The 20,507-nt window shown below is 60.1% G+C and overlaps 3 protein-coding genes across 8 annotated transcripts in view; 2 read left to right on the top strand and 1 right to left on the bottom strand.

Annotated features, from left to right (window-relative positions):
- WDR48 (WD repeat domain 48) overlaps positions 1-2,042 on the top strand; it is a 43,302-nt gene extending 41,260 nt beyond the window's left edge. For both annotated transcript variants that reach the window (XM_078432472.2, XM_078432473.2), the window contains one exon: positions 47-2,042. In XM_078432472.2, coding sequence (XP_078288598.1) covers positions 47-142 — 96 coding nt within the window. In that variant the 3' untranslated portion in view covers positions 143-2,042. The remainder of the gene's footprint in view (positions 1-46) is intronic.
- On the bottom strand, positions 2,043-12,614 carry GORASP1 (golgi reassembly stacking protein 1). Of its 3 annotated transcripts, none has more exons than XM_078432474.2 (9): positions 12,372-12,614; positions 8,716-8,796; positions 7,968-8,171; positions 6,619-6,705; positions 6,339-6,469; positions 5,932-6,109; positions 5,026-5,176; positions 4,402-4,554; positions 2,043-4,165 (listed from the first exon to the last, which is right to left on the bottom strand). In XM_078432474.2, exons 1-9 carry the CDS (start codon positions 12,510-12,512, stop codon positions 3,903-3,905), a joined length of 1,389 nt encoding a protein of 462 aa, XP_078288600.1. In that variant the 5' UTR covers positions 12,513-12,614; the 3' UTR covers positions 2,043-3,902. The 3 variants fall into 3 exon arrangements, with proteins under 3 accessions (XP_078288600.1, XP_078288601.1, XP_078288602.1); XM_078432475.2 differs by having other exon boundaries at positions 12,450-12,608; XM_078432476.2 differs by lacking the exon at positions 12,372-12,614 and adding an exon at positions 12,125-12,321.
- A 20-nt stretch (positions 12,615-12,634) lies between these two features.
- The window catches only part of TTC21A (tetratricopeptide repeat domain 21A), a 35,165-nt gene continuing 27,292 nt past the window's right edge, over positions 12,635-20,507 (top strand). For 2 of the 3 annotated variants that reach the window (XM_078432470.2, XM_060638280.3), the window contains exons 1-6: positions 12,645-12,815; positions 14,111-14,240; positions 14,775-14,885; positions 15,536-15,702; positions 17,062-17,184; positions 19,400-19,557. In XM_078432470.2, the coding sequence (XP_078288596.2) occupies positions 12,789-12,815; positions 14,111-14,240; positions 14,775-14,885; positions 15,536-15,702; positions 17,062-17,184; positions 19,400-19,557 (716 nt within the window). In that variant the 5' untranslated portion in view covers positions 12,645-12,788. Of the gene's footprint in view, positions 12,816-14,110; positions 14,241-14,774; positions 14,886-15,535; positions 15,703-17,061; positions 17,185-19,399; positions 19,558-20,507 lie in introns of all 3 variants that reach the window. The other variant, XM_078432471.2, reaches the window with a different exon arrangement.

Genomic DNA, 20,507 nt, shown 5'->3' with positions numbered 1-20,507 from the left:
AGTAGAGGCTCTGACACTTTTTGTGACCTGTTTTTTTGCCGCTCAGGTTTTGGATCCAAACATGGACCTCCGGACGGTGAAGCACTTCATCTGGAAGAGCGGGGGCGACCTCACCCTCCATTACCGCCAGAAGTCCACGTGAAGGGCGGGCAGGCGCTCCTGGGTATGCATTTCCTGACCTTCCTCCGTGGCCCCGAGAGTAGTCCTAGGAAGCCCGCTGGGCCCCAATGGGAGCAAGACTTCTAGCGGCCGATTTGGTATGGACCGAGATTCTCTTTCTGTTGAAGCGACTAATCGAGATGTAATATAGAAACCAGTCTCCATGTGTAGATTAAGCTGTCCCCAGGGAGGCAGAGAGCGAGAGCAGGACACCCCCCCCCCCCCCCGCCCCCGAAGAGGACTGTGTCTTGCAAGATGTACAGAGAACGGACGACAGGCCAGCACAGACTCGGCTTCCTCCTTTTGTTTCAAAGGACCTTACCTTTGTCTGTTAGCACTTGTTAGAGACACATCGGTAGAGCCACCTCTGTCACTGTGTTTCAACTTCAAACCCACACGCTCTGTAGCTTTTCTAAGAGAGTACATTCCATCCACGCAGCACCTATGAAGGCTTTTTCCAAGTTGGTCATTAAAAACAAACACCACAAATGTTCTCACACTTACGACAGTTATTTTTAATAGGCATTTGCTGTTGTACAATTCAGGAGCCAGCCCACCTCAAAATAAATTCTCCTTCCTGGGCTTGTTTTAACCCTGCATCTCAGATGCGTTCTTTTAGGAAGGCCTGGAGAGATTCCGGGTGCCGGACCGCAGCCCTCGGACTGCCACACTGGAGTGCGCCCCGCGGTGCCCCGCGGTGCCGTGGGCCGCAGGGAGGTGCGCCTCTTTCACTCCTCCTCACGGTGCCCAGTTTTGTTTATGGGCAAAAGCCAGGCGACGCCACAGGCTCTCGCTCTGGGTGAACAGTGTGATGCCATCAAAGCCCAAGACCATGATGGAACACTAGCTTCATTTACACGCGACCTAAAACGCCTGGTGTCCTGTCCTGGGAGTATACATACTTGTTCCTCCGGAGTTTCATAGGCAGGGCGGTGGTGCGGTACCTGCACCCACAGTTCTCTTCACTGTTCTTTCTAACGATCTGAAGCTTTCCTAGAATCCTTTGAGTCTTGTACAGAATATAACTTATTGGGGATAAACACTTCAACTTTTGGCAAGAAGAAATACTTTGGATCCTCCCCAAGGTCATTTGTATTCAGCACAGAACAATGGCCCGCCCCATAAAACTACTTAAGACAAGCCTCCTGTATGAAGCCAGAAGCACAAGTGCCTTCGGAGGGCAGTTTATTCGGGTCCGGTCGCCTCCCCCTCTCGTGTGCGGTCAGTCCCCACGGCAGCAGGGGCCGGGGAGGGCGGGGAAGGTCTTTCTTCCTCCCCGTCCTCTTCCCAGGCTCGGCTGGAGGCAGCCGACGGGCCCGGGGCCAGACCTGACCATTTGAGATTCCCTTGCCTGCACGACTGTAGAGACAGGGCTCCCTCACCGCCGGTCAGGCTCCTTTGGAAAGTGGACAGGTCACTGCCTCCAGCACTTTGAAGAAGTCAGCAAACAGGTGCCACGTTCCCAAGGAGTCTTTCCCCCTCACGCACAGAGCCACCGGCTTCTTTTTTTAAAGTCCTTTCTATCTGTTGGATACAACGGTGCACTTTTGGTGCACATTTTTTAGCAATAGTTGTGAATTAATGACGAAAACACAACAACCAAAAAACCCCACAGCTCATTTACCAGCCCTCAGCTGTGTCTGCGGGAGGGGCCCTTGGGCCACAGAACGGGTTTTGCTGGGCCGTTTTGCCCTGTGTGCCGAGGCTTGAGGGGCGGCTGCACCCCCTTCCTGTCATCCATCTGACCCTCGGCATGCTTCTACTTCTTTTTTTCCTTCCAGTCAAACCAGTAATAGCTTCCAGAAAATTTGACAGCCTGCAACGCCAAAAGGGTAAAAATCTGTATTTCACGGTTGTATAGAATAAAGGCTTTAGTTAAAATATTTAAAGTGTAGTACACATTTCTTTCTTTCACTTGTCACTTTCCTTCATAGCAGATTGCAGAGAAACTTCCGGTTCCGTGTTTATCCTGACAATAATCAGCATCAACGCCCATTTTATCACCCAGTTTCAGGAGGGGAGTGCGTAAAAGGGAGGGAAGAGCCACAGCTCTGAAGGGAAGGGCACTTTGGGCCAGACTCCCAGGCTGCAGCTCAGGGAAGCTGCTCTCAGAACGGTCCCGCGGTGATGCTGTTCCGCTGCCCGGATTCCCGCAGGCGGACAGACGCTGGGCTCCCAGACCATCCAAGAACCAAGCCCCGGCGCTGGTGTCTCCGTTCTGCAGCGTATCGGCTGCTCCGGTAGGTTTGACAAGGGCTTGCTTTCAGTGCTGTCACAGTGCCAGGAAGTTGAAGTGTTCGCTAACCGGGGGCCCTCCCTCCGTATACTTGACCTGTGCCGCCCAGAGCGGAGAGTCCCCGTCCCGTGGGCCTTGGGCCTAACAGAAATCTGGGCCCCGTTAAGTGCAGACGTTACACATCAAGCAGCAAAGGTGGCACCTCCCGCTGGGTGGCAGCTAGAAGACAAGGCCAGAGGCAGCCCAAGTGGCCATCAGCAAGTAGGGAGGGGAGGGACTGAAGCCAAGTCAGGAAGCACTTCCGTGGAGGGGAGGGGCCCTTCCTGGATGGAGCCCTCCCTGCCTGCAGGAGCCAAGTAGAGCAGAAAACCTGGCCTCGTGTTAGCCTCTCGGGGCACCTGGAGGTGGAGGGAGCAGCCTCCTCCCGAACTGTGGGGAAGAACAGAGCGGCCCTTACCCACTCTCGTCCAGGCCCCCCCTCCCTTACCCCGTGGAGCGGGAGCAGTGTCTAAAGAGGTCCGGTCAGGACCCGCTTTGAAAGAGTCTGCTTAGGATGGTGAACTTAAATTTGTCATTTTTATTCACCGCTGGGGCTGACAAAGCCTTGTGTATTTAAAAGAGATGGTTGTAGAAGTTTGGGAGCTGACAGGAGGCACCACCGGGTCTGAGGGGCGGCGGCCCTGGGGAAGAAGAAACGTCATGATCCAAGATCAAGGGAGTCTCTGCTGCAGGGCCCAGAGTCTCCACCCCTCCTCTCCCAGGAGAGGTGGACACGCTCACGGCTTCTCTCCTCCAGCTGAGACTGGCGTATGTCAGCCTGAACCGCCTGTGCAGCGTAGCATGGAGAGGAGGGCACGTGACAGAAGAGACCGTGATTGCGGCTCCAGGGGTCCCCAAGGCACGGGGCTGCCTTCTAGTACACGCAGGGCCAGCTGAGCTGTGCAGGCCGAGTCAAGGCCAGCCCCACGAAGTGTCAGGCAAACACTCCACACCCGTCCCTTCCTCCTCCACTCCCATCTGCACCCCTGACCCCGCCTGGATGCTGTGGCCTCCCGGACAGCCATAGCGACCGGAGCAGGAGAAGCGCCGGACTTAAGGGTACGTGGCCTAAAGATGCCAAGGCCCACGGCCTCCCCTTACTACCCACTCGCTTTGTCCCACCCAAGCAGCAGAGTCCTTTCCTCTCCCACCCCAGCTCCTGCAGAACTTAACCTGGGTGCTGCTCCCAGCCTCCTACCGCCCCAAATGGACTCGTTTGAGACTCTCAAGTGCCCGATTCCTCAAAGCCAGGACCGTCGGGCAGAATTAAGGCCGACGTGTCATCTCTTCGAGACCAGTAGGGTCTGAGCGGACACAAGAGCCCTGGCCTGCCGAAGTCCCTGCGCGTCACCGGGGGCTGCAGCCTAGGAAGCCGGACACACCGGGCCGGAGGCCGGGCCGCGCGGCACGGCCCGAGCTGCTGCCCCACACCGAGGCCTCGTGAAATGCCACCGGGCCTCGTCCCAGCCTAGGGCGTTATTTCTGGGGTAGAGAGCCGGGCCTGGCCAGCCGCCCCCTCAGCCTCCGCCTCCGAGTCCGGGCTCTCTGTGCTCGCCGGCTCCTCCTCGGCCTGTGCTTCGAGCAGCTCAGCAGACAGCCCGTCTTCCGGTGAGGCCGTAAAGGTGAGGCTGTCGGGAAGGGTTAGCTGAGGCAGGTGGTCTGGCTGGGCCTGGGGGCCTGGGCTGTCCGGGAAGGAGACCTCAAACTCTGACCCCGACCACGTGGCCTCACCTGAAACACACAGGGTGGGGCTCAGGAGGCCTGCGGGACCCGGGGCCAGCCACTCCTCTGACCCCCAGCCCCCAGCCCAGGCGGTGATGGGGAAGGGGGGCTCCGGTGTACAAATGCCTCGATGAGGCTCTGTGTCACCCCAAAGCCAGCCTCCCTCCCAGCTGAGAAACTCGGGGCAGCCTTCCCAACAGCCCAGCGTCCTTCCCGGAAAGCTTCCGCGGGCGTCGGCCACTCACCGCCCCGCTCGTGAGAACCGCTGCTGGAGCAGACGTCCTCGGGCCCTGCAGCTGTCACGGCTGTGGGGGTCGGCTCCGTGGGAGACGGCAGGCTGGGCCACACGCTGGCATTGCTGCTGTCCAACAGGGAGATACCCGACACGTCCAGGAAGCCTAGAGGAAGGGGCGCGAGTGTTTCCCAGCACCAAACCCCGACCACTGGAAGGCCAGTACCCTGGGGCACCTGGCCCGGCCTAAACCTTCAATGTCCTCAGCCCGTGGGGGCGCCCCCACCCAACCCCCAAGCGGTCCCCACTGCCTACCGCCGAGGAAAGAAAGGAGTCCGCGTTTGGGCCTCAGGGGAATAGCACTGTGGCAGGGAGCCCAGACCCCGCCTGCTCTGTCCCCAGAGTGCCACGTGACCTTGAGCAGGCCACTTCCCTTCTGCCGTCCCCCCATCTGCACGCGGCACTGGCTCACCTGCAACCATCCTCACATACACGACATAGGACATATATGCCACAGGACGACAGGTCCGGGGAAGGTTTTGGCACTTGGGCGAAAGCCTCGCCCTAAACCCGACGCCCACTCCAGCACCGAGGGGTGGCAGGCCCCCGAGCCTGCCGTCCGGGGCCCGCTCGCTACCTGGGTCCATGACTCGCTGCACTGGAGGCGGAGGCTGAAGAGGAGTCTCCATGGGACGTGCGAGTCCCCCAAGGTCTGGAGCACCGCGGCTGGGACTCCCAGGCTCAGAAAGCTGTTCCTCCAAGGAGGAGCCGGGTGCCTGCAGCAGGGCCTGCGGCGGCCAGGGACGAGGAGGGAACAGGGCGGGGGCATTTCAGGTCACACAGTCCACCCTAACCCCCCGCCCACGCTTGCCAGGGGATCAGCGCTCCGCTTGAAGGCGCAGACAGCCTCGATGACCTGCCCCCTCCCCGTCCAGGTGATCTGAAGTTGGGCACAAGGGGCCTGGCGTGGCCTCTCCCGCAGCGCTGACAGGAACCCCGGTGTCCACCCGGCCGGGTCCTCCCATGACCCGCCAGAAGAGAAGGCCCTCCCTGAACTCCAGCGTGCCTGGGGAGCGATCCTTGCATGCCCCCCCGGTACAGACCCCAGGCACCAGCCCGGTGCCCCAGAGGCACTCAGGTGCCTCTTCCAACAGCCGAGAAGGCAGGTCCGGCGCTCTCCTACGGACTCGGCCAGACACCTGCCCAGCCCGGGTTCCGCGAGCCCGGCCTATGACCCGACGTTACCAGACTCACCGAGGCACAGGACGAGGCTATGCCCACCTCCGAGCCTCAGTTTCAAATGAAAATGACAACTAGTGCCTTGCCGTTACTCTCACCTGCAGACCCAAGTGGCAGGAGAACCCAAGTGGGCTTCACTGTCCCAGGACGGGACCATCCGCTTCCACTAGGTCCCAGAAGCAAAAGGTCCTCCCCAGAGCTCCACAAACGGGCCCCCGGCGACGCCAGAGTCCTCTTTTCCCAGATGGCAGGCCCCTCTGCCCACAGGAAGGCCCCCCCCACTGGCAGATGCCCCCCCACGCACCTCCATGTAGTCACCCTGCCTGGAGCCGGTCTCTGGGCGAGGAGGGGCAGGAGAGTCCTGGGGGGTGGGTCCAGGTGGCGGGGCACCAGGCGGCGGGGCACCAGGTGGCTTCTTGTGGTGGCTGGAGGGCTGGGTTGGGATCCGGTGCAGATACCCGTAGCCGATGCCACACCCCAGACTGCCGAAGTCCAGAAACAGTCAATCCGAGGGGTGGTCCCCTAGTCGGTCCTAGATCCGCCAACCCCACCCACGACTGGCAGTGGAAGAGCGAAAAGGGCGCCTCCCGGCCCCGTGTTCATCCTCAGCACCTCTGCACCCAGAGCCCAGCCTCCACACCCACCCTGTGCGATTCTCGTCCACGGCCAGCGGCCAGGGCCCGCCCCGCAGCCCTCCCACTGAGCAAGTACCTGCCCTCTCCACCCCAGGCTGCGTTGGGAGTTACAGTCACCTCCCGGCAGGAGTCCGACTCGCAGTTGTAAACCATCAGCTTCAAGGGCTTCCCCTCGTGGGACTCGATGAGTGTAAAGAAGTCCTCGGACTACGACAAAGCCGGCGCCTGAGCCCTGCTCCCGGCACAGGAATCGGAGGCCCCAACAAAACGAGGCCCACCCCGCGGCCAGCACCCATCTCCACACCGGCGGCGACAGCCTTCAGGGACCCGGGGAGGGCAAGCCAAATCCTGCTCACCTCCTGGAGGATCTGGTCTGAGCCAACCACATAGTCTGTGTAGGGGCGCAGGCCGGCAAGGGAGGCGGGTGAAGAGGGTTCCACTTCCTGCGGAAACAAGCACCAACTGCCTGTCTTGCTCCTGGAGCTGGGGGGGGGGCGGGGGGAGCGGGGAGGTTGGAGGGGCCTGCCTCTCCAGGTACTCAGTGGGACTTCTGTCCTCTGTCCCCAGGCCCTGCAGGACCTCAAGCCCAGACCCTCCTACTGCACCCCCTAATTTCCACAGGCTGTCCAGCAGAGGGCAGCACCGAGGCGCCGCTCACCGGCCCTGAGCTCTGCGATCTGACCTGGTTAGTTAACTCCTGACTCCACCAACCCCGAGCCAGCGGCTGTGGACAAATACTTAACCCCTTAGCATCAGTTTCCCCACAGTTAAAAGTAGGATACACAGTACTTCCCCATGGACAACCTCAGGGCTGCTGAGAAGATTAAAAACAGAACACACACGAAGAATGAAAACCACACGTCGGGCCCGTCGTAAGTGCCAACTGTGTGGTTCCTGCGGTGGGCCTGCGGCTGGAGACCCCTGCGGAGGGGCTGGAGGCGGAGGCAGTGAGCAGGACTGGGTCCGAGGATTGTTTACTCCCTGGGGGGGCGGGGGGTGGGAACTCTACTATTCCCAATCTCCCAGTCGCCCCCGGGGGAAGTGCAAAGGGATTACCGCATCGTCACCCCCACTGCGCTCCTGGACCAACCCAGGGAGGCTGAAAGACGGAGAAGCCTCCCACGAGAAGCCAGTAAGCGACAGTGGAGGCCACAAATCGGATCAGTCCACTGCCAGCTCAGGAAGCCCTCCGCCCACCAAGCTGCAGGACTCCTTCAAGGACGTGGGCACCACCAGGGAACGCACGTGTGTGTCTGCGAACAGACCTTAACAGCAGCACCTGTGACAGCTCAGTCGCTGAGATTCGTCAAGACCCAGCCCCCCAGGCAGCAAGCCAAGGCCCGAGGGGGGCCTAAAGCAGGGGACCTGCCAGCAAAGACGAGATCCCGGCAGACCACCGAGTGGCCCGGAAGAGACGCTATAAAGGGCGGCCGCCTTCTGGCAGCACGACCACCCCTCCAGGAGACGGTACCCCGCCTCTCAGAACAAGAAACCAAGGTTTCGGGGGTAAGAACGTGCCCAGAGTCACCCGGCTCACAAGTGGGGTGACGAGGAGCTGACCTCCGGGACTCCTCTAACAGAGAAGCACTGGCTGCTGGCCTCTCCCGGTTGCCCCCCACCCCCACCCCCTGCCCTTCCCCCCGCCCCCGCCTCCCCCTGCGCGCGGGCACCACCTCCCCCGCACGCCCACCCTGGGCCCACTCACCAGCACATGCCACACGTGCTCGCTGGCCCTGCGGAAGCTGCAGAAGCGCACGCTGGCTCCCAGCAGGCCCTGGCCGCCCCACATGTTGCTGGGCACCACCTCCACCTCGCGCACCTTCATGGTCTTCATATTGAACACCTCCAGCTTCACGGGCTTCTCCACGTTGGCCTTCAGCAGGGCCTTGAGCGTGTCATTCTCCTTGTTCTGCAGGGGCAGTGGGGCTGACGCCGGGGCCCCACCCCCCACCCCCGGGTCGGGGCCCCTCGGACCGGTCTGGGTCTGAGATGAGGAAGGGCCTGGCGGCCAGCGGCCCTGGCAGGACCCGGCGAGGGCATGGGCCACGGCGGGCTCTGGGCCGGCGACCCCTGCAGCCCCCACAGGGTGCCCCTAGGCACCACTAAACCTGCCTCCCTCAGCCCCCTGGGGAACACAACAAAGTGGTCCAGAGCGTGGCAGGGTTGCCCCTCTGCGAGGAGCCCCTCGGCCAGAGCCTTCACACCTCTCAGGCCCCGAAAGGTAGCTCCAAGAGCCCCCCCCCCGGCCTCCTCCCGGAAAGCTTAGGAGCAGAGCCCTGGGAGAGCCCCAGTGAGGCTAAGTAGAGGCCTAGAGAAGGAGAGTGGGTTGGGCCTCCCTCCAGAAGAAAAGGGAGGCAGAACAGGATGGGGTCTGCTGTGGGACAGGAGACACACACACACACACACACACACACACAAGCAAGGCAGACAGACGTCGCATGGGGGAGCCTCACCAGCCTCGAGTGCCCGATGGTGATGATGAAGTCAAAGTAGGGCTCCAGGCCTGCCTGCTGGGCTGGGGAGTTCTCCTGTACCTGTCCCACGGTAGAGGCCACCGTCACCATCCCAACCCCGTGCCCCTCCCAGAAAGCCCCGGCCCCCAATTTCAGAGGCCACACATCACGGATCCCTGTGTCCCAGCAGGGACACGTGCACTGCACGAACTGTTCCAGGCAGGCCACACATGGGCACGGTCGAGGTAACTCAATCCTCTCTTGCTGCCTTCCGGGGCACAAATTTTCCTCTTTAGGAAATGGCTCTTGTCTGATCATGATCCGCACAGCATGCTTCCGGACAGGCCTCCTAGGAGAGCTCAGGGCAGCCCTGGGGGCTTCTAGAAGGCCACAGAGACACAGGGTGGCACAGGCCTGTGAGGAGGCTTAGGAGACTGGGAAGCCGGAGAGTTTACCAGAGAGGTTTAGATGTGGACAGGAAGGGAGGGTCCCAGGACGGAACCAGGGTTGTGCTCAGAAAGAGGGGGAAGGCAGCCTGTGGCCAGATCCCAGAGGGCCCCGGACCCTGTGGTGACGGACCCATGACCAGCCGGGGAGGCGTGGCAGCTGCTGAGGAGTGTGGCTGAGGGAAGCAGACTGGAGGGACTGCCCCAAGGGATGAGCCTGAGCAGGGGGCCCAGTGAGCAGAGCCAGATCCCGGCCTCACAGCCTAGTCCCCACAGCACGGAACACAGATCCGCCAGGAGCCACTCCTAGCCCAGGGGGGGCCCCTGCCCTGTACTCCCGGGACTCACCGCCGGCTCCATACACACAACAACCAGGCCTCCCAGCTGGGGTAGAAATCCATCTCAAAGGCCCCATTTACAGAGCCTTGCTCAAACAATGCAGGCTTTATACCCGGGGCTGGACCCTGCGGTGCCCCCCCCACCCCGCACCCACACCCTCAGGCCTTTGGCTGTGAGCACTTGATGTCCTGCTGGTCAGGCATCAGCCCAGAGGACACTGGGCTCCTGTGGCCTCCACAATGGAAAGGCCCTGTGGCTTCACTACCCACCAGCCCCTAGAGTCTTGGATCCCCCCAGCTGAAGGACAGCTCACACCGAGCCCCTGGATCAAAGCTAATGCGGCCCTGGAATTAGGAACCCCTCCTGGCTGTGACACCACCAGCCGGGCCCCTGCTCACCACCTCCCAAAGCTGCCATGGTTTCCCATGACAGTGAGCTCAGGAAGCGACTCCAATCCCAGCTGGCCCCTCTCCCAGCTGCCTCCTGCACCTCTACTCAGCCTCGGCCGTGACCTCGTCCTCTGGCTGTACTCCACTGCCTTCGCCCTGGGCTCCGCCATCACCCACTGTGGCTCTACGGGACTAATAATCTATGCCGCTGCCGCAGCACCCCCACTCCTGCACCCCCACTCCAGCAGCAAGCGCTGCCCTCAGTCCCACTCTCCCTGGGCAGGGGGGGGCTCTCATCACCCCCACCCCACAGCCCCACCGGGTGTGCTTTTGTAACACTTTCCGCTGTGTCCCCCAGCAGGGGACCTAATGTAATTAACGGTGACGGCAGCTTACCCTTGCTGAGGACAGGCTCCAGGCCAGGGGACTGTGACACCTGCTCTACCTTGCATGTAACCCTTAAACTCGTACCGACTCACAGAAGAGGGGAAGCCCCAGGAAATGCAACCCAGAGCCAGCTCTGTTCCACCATCCTGTAACAACCAGTGCCTGGGAACCCTCCGTGGCTCTAAGCTCACCGAGGGCAGGGTCTTCTCCAACGTGCCTGGCACACGGTGAGGACGCCAATATTGACAGAGGGCGGGACACGCGTCCTCCATTTTTAAAAAAACGTTAGTAAAGGGCGCCTGGGTGGCCCAGCCGGGTAAGCATCTGACTTTGGCTCAGGTCGTGATCTCACGGTTTGCGAGTTCGAGCCCCGCGTAGGGATCAGAGCCCACTTCGGATCCTCTGTCTCCCTCTCTCTCTCACACACACAAATAAATAAACATTAGAAAAAAGAGGTCAGCAGGAAATGTCACACCTCCACGTAAAACGTCCCGATGGCTCCACAGGGCAGAATAAAATCCTAGACCTTCAGGACAACATGCCAGGCCCAATATAATCCGGCCTCATCCTTTACCGCTGCCCTCCTTACAGGGGCCGCCCCGTCCATGCACTTCCTCAACACAACAAGCCCAGACCACCTCAGGGCCTCCCTCTGCCCAGAAGGCTCTTTCTTCCACCAAGTATCCGTACTGCCCACTCCTTCCTTCCGAGGTGCTTTGATGACCCATCTGTCACTTCCTCTGCTTTATCCTCCACCCCAGCAGCGATCTCCACTTACCGTGGAGATCTATTTCGTCTGTGCCTGCCTCCTCTCAGGGCCAGCAACCAAATGTAAGCTCCATGAGAACAGGGACAACGTCTGTTCTGTCCCCTGTTCGGACCCAGAACTCCGCCTGCCAGAGCAGGTGCTTACAAATGTCCGTTTGGGGGCATGGAAGACCTCCAGTCCTTTGACCTCTCCACTCTGCCCTCTCCAGCAGGCCCCTCCTGTCTTCACTGCCCCCATCGCCCCACCCCTCCCTCTTGCCAAATCCTCAGGTCCTTCCCTTTCCATCAACCTGTTGCAAAACTCTCCTGGATGCATCCCAACGTCCACCTTTTCTGTCAGGGGCCTCACCGTGATGCCAACCGGAGAAAGCCCATCACCGAGGCAGAATCCTGAAGCCCGCCTGGCTTTCCTTTTAGGAAAACCCTCCTCTAGCCCTCCCCCTTTGCGGTTGTTAACAGAGCCTCCCAAAAACGATACAGACACGCCCTGCCTACACTCAGCCCTGCATCTGTCCACGGTGCCCAAGGGAAAGCACGGTACCCACTGCGCTCTGGGGTCAGAGACCCTCCTGCCCCTCTCACCTGTCACAGCCCTCCTTCTCCAGGGTACACATTGTCACCCCAACTCTCCATCTGGCTGCTGGCCCCTCTCCTCCTCTTCAGACTCGAGGAACCCCACACTCCGTCTTCACTTTGCCCAGAACTGCCAGTCCAGACCTCCTGGTCGCAGCACCAAGACGACTTTCTCGGTCGCGCCTCTCCGCGGGGTTCACCCGAGGTCCCTCCCCTGCTGCCAGCGCTCTCCCCGTGCCCCCTGCGCCATTCTCCCGGCTCTCCCGCTCCCGCTCTCACTGGCTGGTTCGCGCTGCCCCTCGAGCCCCCGACCCGAGGCCTGTCGACCCCATGACGGCGGCGCGCCGGCCGGCCAGCTCCCTGGCAGTCGGCGTCCTCTCGGCCACCCCGACTCCCTGGACCCGAGGGCGGCGAGCTAGCGTCTCAGTGTCGCTGGCTCTCTCCCCAGGCCCAGCCCGGAGGCGACCGCAAATAGGACCTAAGTGCACAAGTGCCTCCCGGCTGAACCTGGTGCAATCTTCATCCGGGCGAAGTGCCACTCCGGGACCAGGAAACGCTCCCGCTTCCTGCTTGGCTGGCACTCGGGGCCGGGGCCGGCGCCGGGCCGACCGCGGCCGCAGACAGGCCGGGGGCTGGAGGGCCGCGGCGCCGCCTCCCGCAGGAGGCTCTCACCGGGAAGGAGGCACATCCCGCCCCCGTCCCCACCGACACCACCCGGCGGCCCCTCGGGGGCCGAGACCCCGCCGCTGCCGACCTCGGGCCGCCGATAAGCGTCCCGTCGCTTCCGTGCGGGCGCCCAGCCAAGGTCACCGGCGCCGCGGGGGCGACTCACCCCGTGCAGGTGGAAGCCCTCGGCACCGCCCGCGGGCTGCTCGGCGCTGGCGCCCAGGCCCATGGCGGCGGCCCGGCGGCGGCGCCCACCCAGCGGCCCGGCCCGGCGCCACCAGCGCGCACCGGCCGTCTCGGCGCTCGATTGCCCGCGCCTTGTCACGTGGGCGCCTGCCCCTCCCACCCCAGATTCTGACGCCCTAGGCAACCGGCCCGCCCCCTCCGCTTCCAGGGACGCGCTCTTCCAACTTCCGGCCGCGAGAGGCGTGCCCAGGACCCTGACTCGGGAATCCGGCTCAGCGCGACGCCCCCTGAGCCGGGCTCGGAGCCGCGGGCGCCGGAGATGAGCACCAGCGACTCCTCCCTTATGGTGCGTGGCCAGAGCGCTGCCCTGCCTTGCCCTTCGGGACTCTCCGCCTCTGGCCCCGAGACCCTCGCCCCCCGGCTGCTCTCCTGCCACTTCTCCGACCCTTCCTGCTGCGCCTTTTACCCGCCTTTCGCTCCCCGCGCCGGCCGCTAACGAAGGTCCTGGCCCCCTCTGGCCTCACTGTTCCTGGCGAGCGCATCTTTTTTTCTCTGGTGTTCTCTGTGCACCCTAAGCCCCAAATCGGTATCCCCACCCAATCCTGTCCTCGAGTTCCCCCAAACCAAAGTATCCTAAACCCATCTCTGTCATCTTGCCATCATCTCCCTCTCCCCTGCCTCTGCCTCTTCTGCGTCCCCCATCTCGGATATGGCACCGCTATTTGATCCTGCAGCCTTAACTGCAACCCATCTCAGGTCCTTTTTAATCAGCAGGAAATGTCAGCTCCCACATGTCTCCTGGCATCACCCACTGCTTTTTATCTCCTAATCCAGAATCACCACCGTCCCTCCCCAGGCACCTGGAACAGTCCCCCCACCCCCACCCCCACCCCCACCCCCACCTCACATAGTTCTCTGCTTCACCTCTCTTCACGAGCAGTCCCTGCACCAGAGCCACTGCTCATCCCTCCGCGCACACACCCCCACACACACATATGAACACATCCCTCCTCCCGCTTAAACCCATTCTAGCTGCTTCCTATTACCCTGAGGATGATGTCTGAGCTCTTTCAAACGGCCCACGAGGCTGTTTACAGCCCAACCACATCTCTCCCCAACCCCCGTACCCACAACCTTTAGGGGAAGTGAGACTTCACTTTGAAATCTCAGCCCGTCTTACTGCATGACCTTTGTGAAGCCACACTGTGCATGGGCTTTAGCTTCTTTAACTGTGAAGGCTATGGAGAGAATAATGCATAGGATAATGGATGGAAAGCCCTAGATACAGTTCCCAACAGGCGATTCACCCACAATAACTTACAACTCTCACGAGTGGCGTCACCATTCTTATCATTTGTCCTCTCTCTTTCCCCTTATTCCCTTCCTGAGACAAAGCCTCAGTTGAATTCTCCATCACGTTGACCCATAATCTGTGGATAATTCACAAACACCTCCAGACTCCTTCCTAGGGAATGGCATGGAGTTGCTCTTGGGGCTGGGGAAGAACTGAATGAGGCCTGAATGTCCTTTCTCTCTTCCTTTTCCGGAACAGAGGAGGAGCAGGGAGCGGGGGAGAAAGTGGGCCAGAACCGAGACAGAGAAGGGACTGGGGCTGTTGCAACCGTGACTTCCTCCCCACAGGCTGGGATCATTTACTACAGCCAGGAACGGTATTTCCACCACGTGCAGCAGGCTGCGGCCTTGGGCCTGGACAAATTCAGCAACGACCCCGTACTGCAGTTCTTTAAAACCTATGGGATCCTCAGAGAAGGTAAGGACTGGGCAGTGTCGGCCTCCTGACCTCAGGCACCAGCCCAGCACTGTCGCTCTGGCTCGGCCTGGATGCCTGCCTCCACCCTAGTCACGTTCCCACGGAAGAGGTCTTACGCTCAGTAGCTAGACTCCCAGGTTAATCCGCAGATGGCTGTGTGATCCGTATCTAGTTTGGGCGCAGGGGGATACGTGTAATTTGTGGCTCTTGGGCAGCTGGCTGGGCATGCCCTGAGGCCGTTCTTCAGAAATGGCCCCCAGCCCGAAGTCCCAGCCTGCGAGGACTCACAGGTACATCTGAGCTCCAAGCCCTCCAGCCGCCCCTTGCAGCCTGCACCCTGGTACCAACAGCCCCTTCAGGGAACTTGGGCCACTGGGGACGTTTGGGACCAGTTAGCCCAATGATTCTGGCTGGAGCCAGGTGGTGCCAAGGCTTGGGTCAGCTCCGCGACGGGTTCCCACGTGTCTGCCGCAGAGCGTCCTGCCCTCTGGGCCTGGAGCCCCAGAACGTAACCACGTGGGCTCTTCTTTGCAGAGCGCATCCAGGATGCCATCAGCAACCTGGAGAGCATCCGGAACCACCCAGACGTGTCCCTGTGCTCCATCATGGCCCTCATTTATGCTCACAAGTGCTGTGCAGCTGTCGGTGAGTGCGGCCGTGCCCAGCGGGGCAGAGACCGCCCCGCTCCAGGGATGCAGCCCCCAAGGGCCGCCGCAGGAGATACGTGCCCCGATGACAGCACATGCTGTTGGCCAGTGAGGAGGGACTTCCGTTCCCTCCCCCAGGGGCCTCAAGGAAGACCCGTGCCCAGGCCCGACTGAGCGGGAGCCATGCGCAGAGAGGGTGACAGCGGGAGGGGTCCTCCTTCCAGCTCCCAAGGGTTGGGAAGACACCCTCTTTCCTTCGCCAAGATCTTGATGAGGGCGAATCGAGTTGGTGTAAATAGTCCCACCCCTAATGTCCACCTCTCTAGAGGCAGGGAAAGATTCCAAGACGCTACGAACCACGATGTCCCCTCCCAGGATGGACTGTGGGCCTGAGGTAGGCGATTCGGTTTGGTCTGTCTGCTCAGCAAGCTGCCAGGCACAGAGGAGAAAAGATAAATCTCAGCCAGCAAAGCCAAGTGCGGGCGTGGGCGGCTCCTGGGGTTTCCAGCACCTGGGCTCCTTGGAGTCTCCCGCGTGTTAGAGGAGGCTCAGAGCGGCCAGAGAGGTCCCCGAGCCCTCAGTGCCTCCTGCGGGGCCAGGCCGCCCTGCTTACTCTGCCTTGCCCTCCCCCTCCTCTCGGATTCACAGATCGAGAAGTCGTTCAGGAGCTCGAGAACAGCCTGAAGGAAATCCGCAAGACAGCCAGCGGAACTGCCCTGTACTATGCCGGTCTCTTCCTCTGGCTTGTGGGCCACCGTGACAAGGCCAAGGAGTACATCGACCGCACGCTGAAAGTTTCCAGCAGCCCCAGAGAGGTACCTGCCTCGGGCATCATGAGGGCAGCAGCTGCAGAAAGCAGCATCCAAACACATCAGCCTGGGGTGACCGTTACTCCCCCCGGGGCACCCCGGGGACTGGGAGAGGGCCGCACCTGGGCACGGACGAGACCCTGGGTCTCCCAGGGGCCCCCGCCCACGTTGTCTCAGGGTTCAGCCGAGTACACGCTGGCACGCGTCCGGAGTCTGATCTGCAGACAGGTGTTCCGTAGCCTGTGCTGTATATTTTTAAAATCTCGGATGAGTTGCTGACATTGAGAAACCAAAAGGTTTTTACCTAAAAGGCCAGATTTCCTGGTTCTTTTGGCAAACTAGATGAGCGGTCTCCACCGTGGGCCTACCTTGCCTTCTTGCAGGGGTCGGCTGGCCGTCAGCGGCGGCCCATACAGTGGATCGCATATTGTATCTCACATGCTGTGGATCTCACACGTGGGGGACCTGTACTAAGGGTAGAGTTTGAAGCCTCAATCTAGGCTCAGTCTAGTCACCACCGCAGCAGGGGTGATGTCACCCCCCCGCCAAAGGGGTGAAAATTGGTTCCCGGAGGAGGGGGTGAGAAAAATCTTACTATATAACACACAGAGGGGCGGGGGCAAAAAAAAAAAAAGTATAAAACACAGATTTACACACTACATAAACAGATAATATATCTGTGATATTAAAATGTCTTGGAGGGAGGGGAAACGATTCGGGAAAATGTCTGGAAAGGCTCCTTAGGAGGAGAGTAACGGTAAAGAGTGAGAAACCCTGGTCCAGGGCAGAGGGATGCTTCAGGGCAATGTGGTCCAACTACACCTCGGACCTCACCTCCCAGGCCCGGCTGCCTATCCAGCAGAGACTGGGTGAAGGCTGGAGCAGGACTGGCAAGGCCCCCGAGCTCACAATGGCCCCTGCTCGTTCCTGCCTCCATGCAGGCCGGGCCCTGCGCTGGGCTAGGACATGGAGAGGGCTGGAGTGGTGGCCCCCTGATCCCAGTGTTGAGTAGACAGCCAATGACAAGACGGGTGGGAGTGTGTCAGTAGGGGTAGCAGAGCCACAGGGGTCCAGGGAAGGGCCCAAGCCCAGCCTGGAAGGTCACGGAAGGCTTCTGACAGGAGGGCCCTCCCAGGCTGAGCTTTAGAGACCAGTGGTAGTTGACCGGGTGAGGGGGCTTTGGTCAGGAGGGCTGGGCTGGGAAGGAGCAATCAGAGCGAAGTCCTGACAGTGAGAGAGAGCAGGGCCGCCCTGGAGTCTGCAAGTAGGTGTGCCTGGCAGGGCCTGGGGGTGGAGAGTGACAGGGGTCGGACAAGAGGCTCTGCGCGGCCAAGGACTTCATCTTCTGTCTTGTTCTGATCCCAGGGTTATGTGCTCAGAGGCTGGGTGGACCTCACCTCAGACAAGCCCCACATCGTGAAGAAATCCATCAAGTACCTGGAACAAGGAATGCAGGACGCCAAAGATGTGCTGGGGCTGATGGGAAAGGTGGGCAGCGGGGGACGGAGGCGGGGCGGGGGGTCGTCTCTGCCTGGGCCATTGGAGCCAAAGATCCACCAGGGGACTTCGGGCCAGACGCTCTGTCTCCAGGCCCTCTCCTGGCCGATGAGGAGCGGGGGCCCAGAGACAGTCAGGGTCCACTCGGTGGTCACAGTCCTTCCGGCTCGGTGTGGGTTCCCGTCTCGTTCTGCATGGGCGGGGGTGGGGGGGTCTTCTCAGGGTCTGTCCTTTTGTCTCTGCCTCTTCTCTTCTCACCCGTTAAATTCAATGGGCCGTAAGATGAGGGAGGTGCGTGGCAAGTTTTATGTTTTCTGATCTCCACTTAAGTTCCTTTTTTCTTACGTGACCCTCACGGAATCAGCCTATGAAAGAAAAACTAGCCTCTTATTCCCTCCTCTTTGTAGATATCTTAGAAAAGTGAACGCAGGGCTGGGTGACAGAAGTGGCTTCGTGACACGGCGCAGGCCTCAGCCGAGTCGGGGTTCTAGGGCTGGGGCGGCCCCTCCCTGACCACGTGCTGGATGGGGGCTGCCCCCTGGGGACGGGTGTGACCTGGCACGAGGCCGCTTCCTTTAGCCACGGATGACCCCACAGGGGTCAGCTGTCAGCTGCCAGCTCTCCTGGTCCTGAAAGGGTTCCCACTGAGCACCTCTGCAGGGCAGGAGATAGCGTTGTTTAGTGTGTTTAACATTGACATCTTTAATATGTTTAATACAGCTGTAATCACAGGGCCTCCTGTCATTTGGTTCCCTTTACTTCACGTAAGATTCCACCATATGTAAATGTCACCTTGAACATCTCCATCAAGCCAGTTCCCTGTCGCCTGGGCCGAATGTAATTTGTCACCCCAATCTCCTGTTGTTTGGACCCTGAGATCGTCTTCAGTTTACATTTAGAAAGAGTGCTGCAGTGGGGTCCCTGGGTGGCTCAGTCGGTTAAGCGTCCGACTCAGGATCTCACGGTTCATGGGTTCGAGCCCCGCGTTGGGCTCTGTGCTGACAGCTCAGAACCTGGAGCCTGCTTCGGATTCGGTGTCTCCCTCTCTCTCTGCTCCTCCCCGATTCACACTGTCTCTCTCTCTTTCTCTCTCTCAAAAATAAATAAACATTAAAAAAAAAGAAAGGGCTGCAGTGAGCACATGTATGCATAAACCTTCATCTAGAACAGTCCTCCTCTTGTTCTTAATAAGTCGTGGAAGGGCGGGTTGCCGAAGGTCTAACAAAAGCTCCCCTCAGAGCCCAGTTTCAAGTCCTTTGGGAGCAGTGCCCTCTGCCCCTCAGGCACATGTCGTGCCTCACTCAGGAGAACCTGGTGGCTGGCACTGGCCCGCAGAAGCCAAACTCTGGCCCAGGGGGCCCTGACAGAGAAAAACAAAACGCTTTTTAAGGGGGTTACCCGCAAACACTAGCCGCCCCTGGGCCTGGGTGAGCGCTTTTCAGCGATAAGCTTGAAGAAAGCGAACGGGGTTCAGCATCTGACTTGGGCTCAGGTCATGATCTTGCAGTTCGTGACTCCGAGCCCCGCACGGGGCCCTCCGCTGTCAGAGCAGATCCTCTGTCCCCCTCTCTCTGGCCCTCCCTCACTTCACACACTCTCTCTCTCAAAAATAAACATTAAAAAAAAAAAAGATTGGGGCGCCTGGGTGGCTCAGTCGGTTAAGCGTCCGACTTCAGCTCAGGTCACGATCTCGCGGTCTGTGAGTTTGAGCCCCGCGTCGGGCTCTGTGCTGACAGCTCAGAGCCTGGAGCCTGCTTCTGATTCTGTGTCTCCCTCTCTCTCTGCCCCTTCCCCGTTCATGCTCTGTCTCTCTCTGTCTCAAAAATAAATAAAACGTTAAAAAAAAAAAAAAAAAAAAAGATTTAAAAAAGAAAGCGAATGGGAAACGAGTGGGCTGTTGGTGGAACTCAGAAGTGCCCGGCACCCCCGGGCCTCCCTCTAGTGGGTCCCCTCGCGTGGCCCTGCTGGATCCCACGCCTGCTCGGGGCTCACCCGTCTCCCTGGAGCCCCTGCCTTGCCTGTCCAGGAGCCCAAGATTGCTGTGGACCCTGATTTGTCGCTCTGAGCGCTGACTGCTTCCCCAGGGGCTTCGAGGGGGCCTACAGTACCCACGTGTCAGGCTCTGCTCCTGTCCTGGCAGAGACACTGACACCGCCCCCTCTCTTCGTGGGCACCGATGGAGACTCTTCTCTTGGGCTTTCAATAGGCGACATACTTCATGCTGCAGCAGAACTACTCAGAGGCCCTGGAGGTGGTGAACCAGATCACCGGCATCTCTGGGAGCTTCCTGCCCGCCCTCGTCCTAAAGATGCGGCTGTTCTTGGCTCGGCAGGACTGGGAGCAGGCGGTAGAAACAGGACACAGGTGAGGGGCGGGGGTCGCTTCCTTTCTTTGCCAGCCGAGAGCGCCGATAGGGTCCCATCGTACGAGCTGGGGAGCTAGGAGACGCCATGTATTTGACGGAACAAGACAAAAAAGTGACTATTGTTGACAGCGGAGGTATGAATAGTGATGCGATCACACGGGGAGGGCAGGGAGGACGCGGTCTGATGGACACACAGAGAAATGGGCATTATCTAGAGGCACGAGCCGATCGTGTAGGAGGGCGCTGGAGGGAACGACCCAAAGAACCCAAAGCAGCCAGGTTATGGGACGACAAGCAGTTGTCTCTAAGGAGAGGAGGGCAGGGGGGAGTAAAGGGACCGCTGCACTATTTAATTGTTTTCAACTATGGGTATGATATACTGTGATAAAAGCTTCAGGGGGAGAGGTCCCCAGTGACTTAGCTGAGGCTGGACACGTCAGCCAGACGGCCAGCTCTAGAGAGTCCCTGGGCCATGTGGAAGCCAGGCACCTCGTCAGGGTGACCTGGGAGCGCTGTCATCGTCGATAGAAAACAAGACCACTTCAGGGGAAGGGTTGTCTGATGGAAGGTTTTCTGAGGATGGGATTTTCTAGATAAACTGAAGCCTCTCTCTTTAAACTCTTAGCGCCTCAACTATTCCTATTAAGTAATTCTAAATGTTCTCCCCCAAAGAGAGTCGCAGGCTAATTTTATTTTTTTTCCTGAGCAATCCCAAGTTATCACTATGAAGCGTTACTGAATTGCGGTAATACACCCCACACAGTTCAAGAACAAAACAAATCGCAAGCAGACCCCTTGCCCCTCTGTGGACGGACGGTAATTTCTCTGATGATCTTCACTGATATCTGCGTCTCCGAGAGAGGCGGCCGGTCACAAACAAACGGGAATCCTGCCGGCTCGGCCCGCGGGGGCCCCCACGTGCAGTGCCTGTATGGGCCTGGCTGATACC

The sequence above is a fragment of the Panthera onca genome, chromosome C2, assembly GCF_046562875.1.
Source record: "Panthera onca isolate mPanOnc1 chromosome C2, mPanOnc1 haplotype 2, whole genome shotgun sequence".
NCBI lineage: Eukaryota > Metazoa > Chordata > Mammalia > Carnivora > Felidae > Panthera > Panthera onca.
This window is presented reverse-complemented; position numbering and strand designations above follow the sequence as displayed.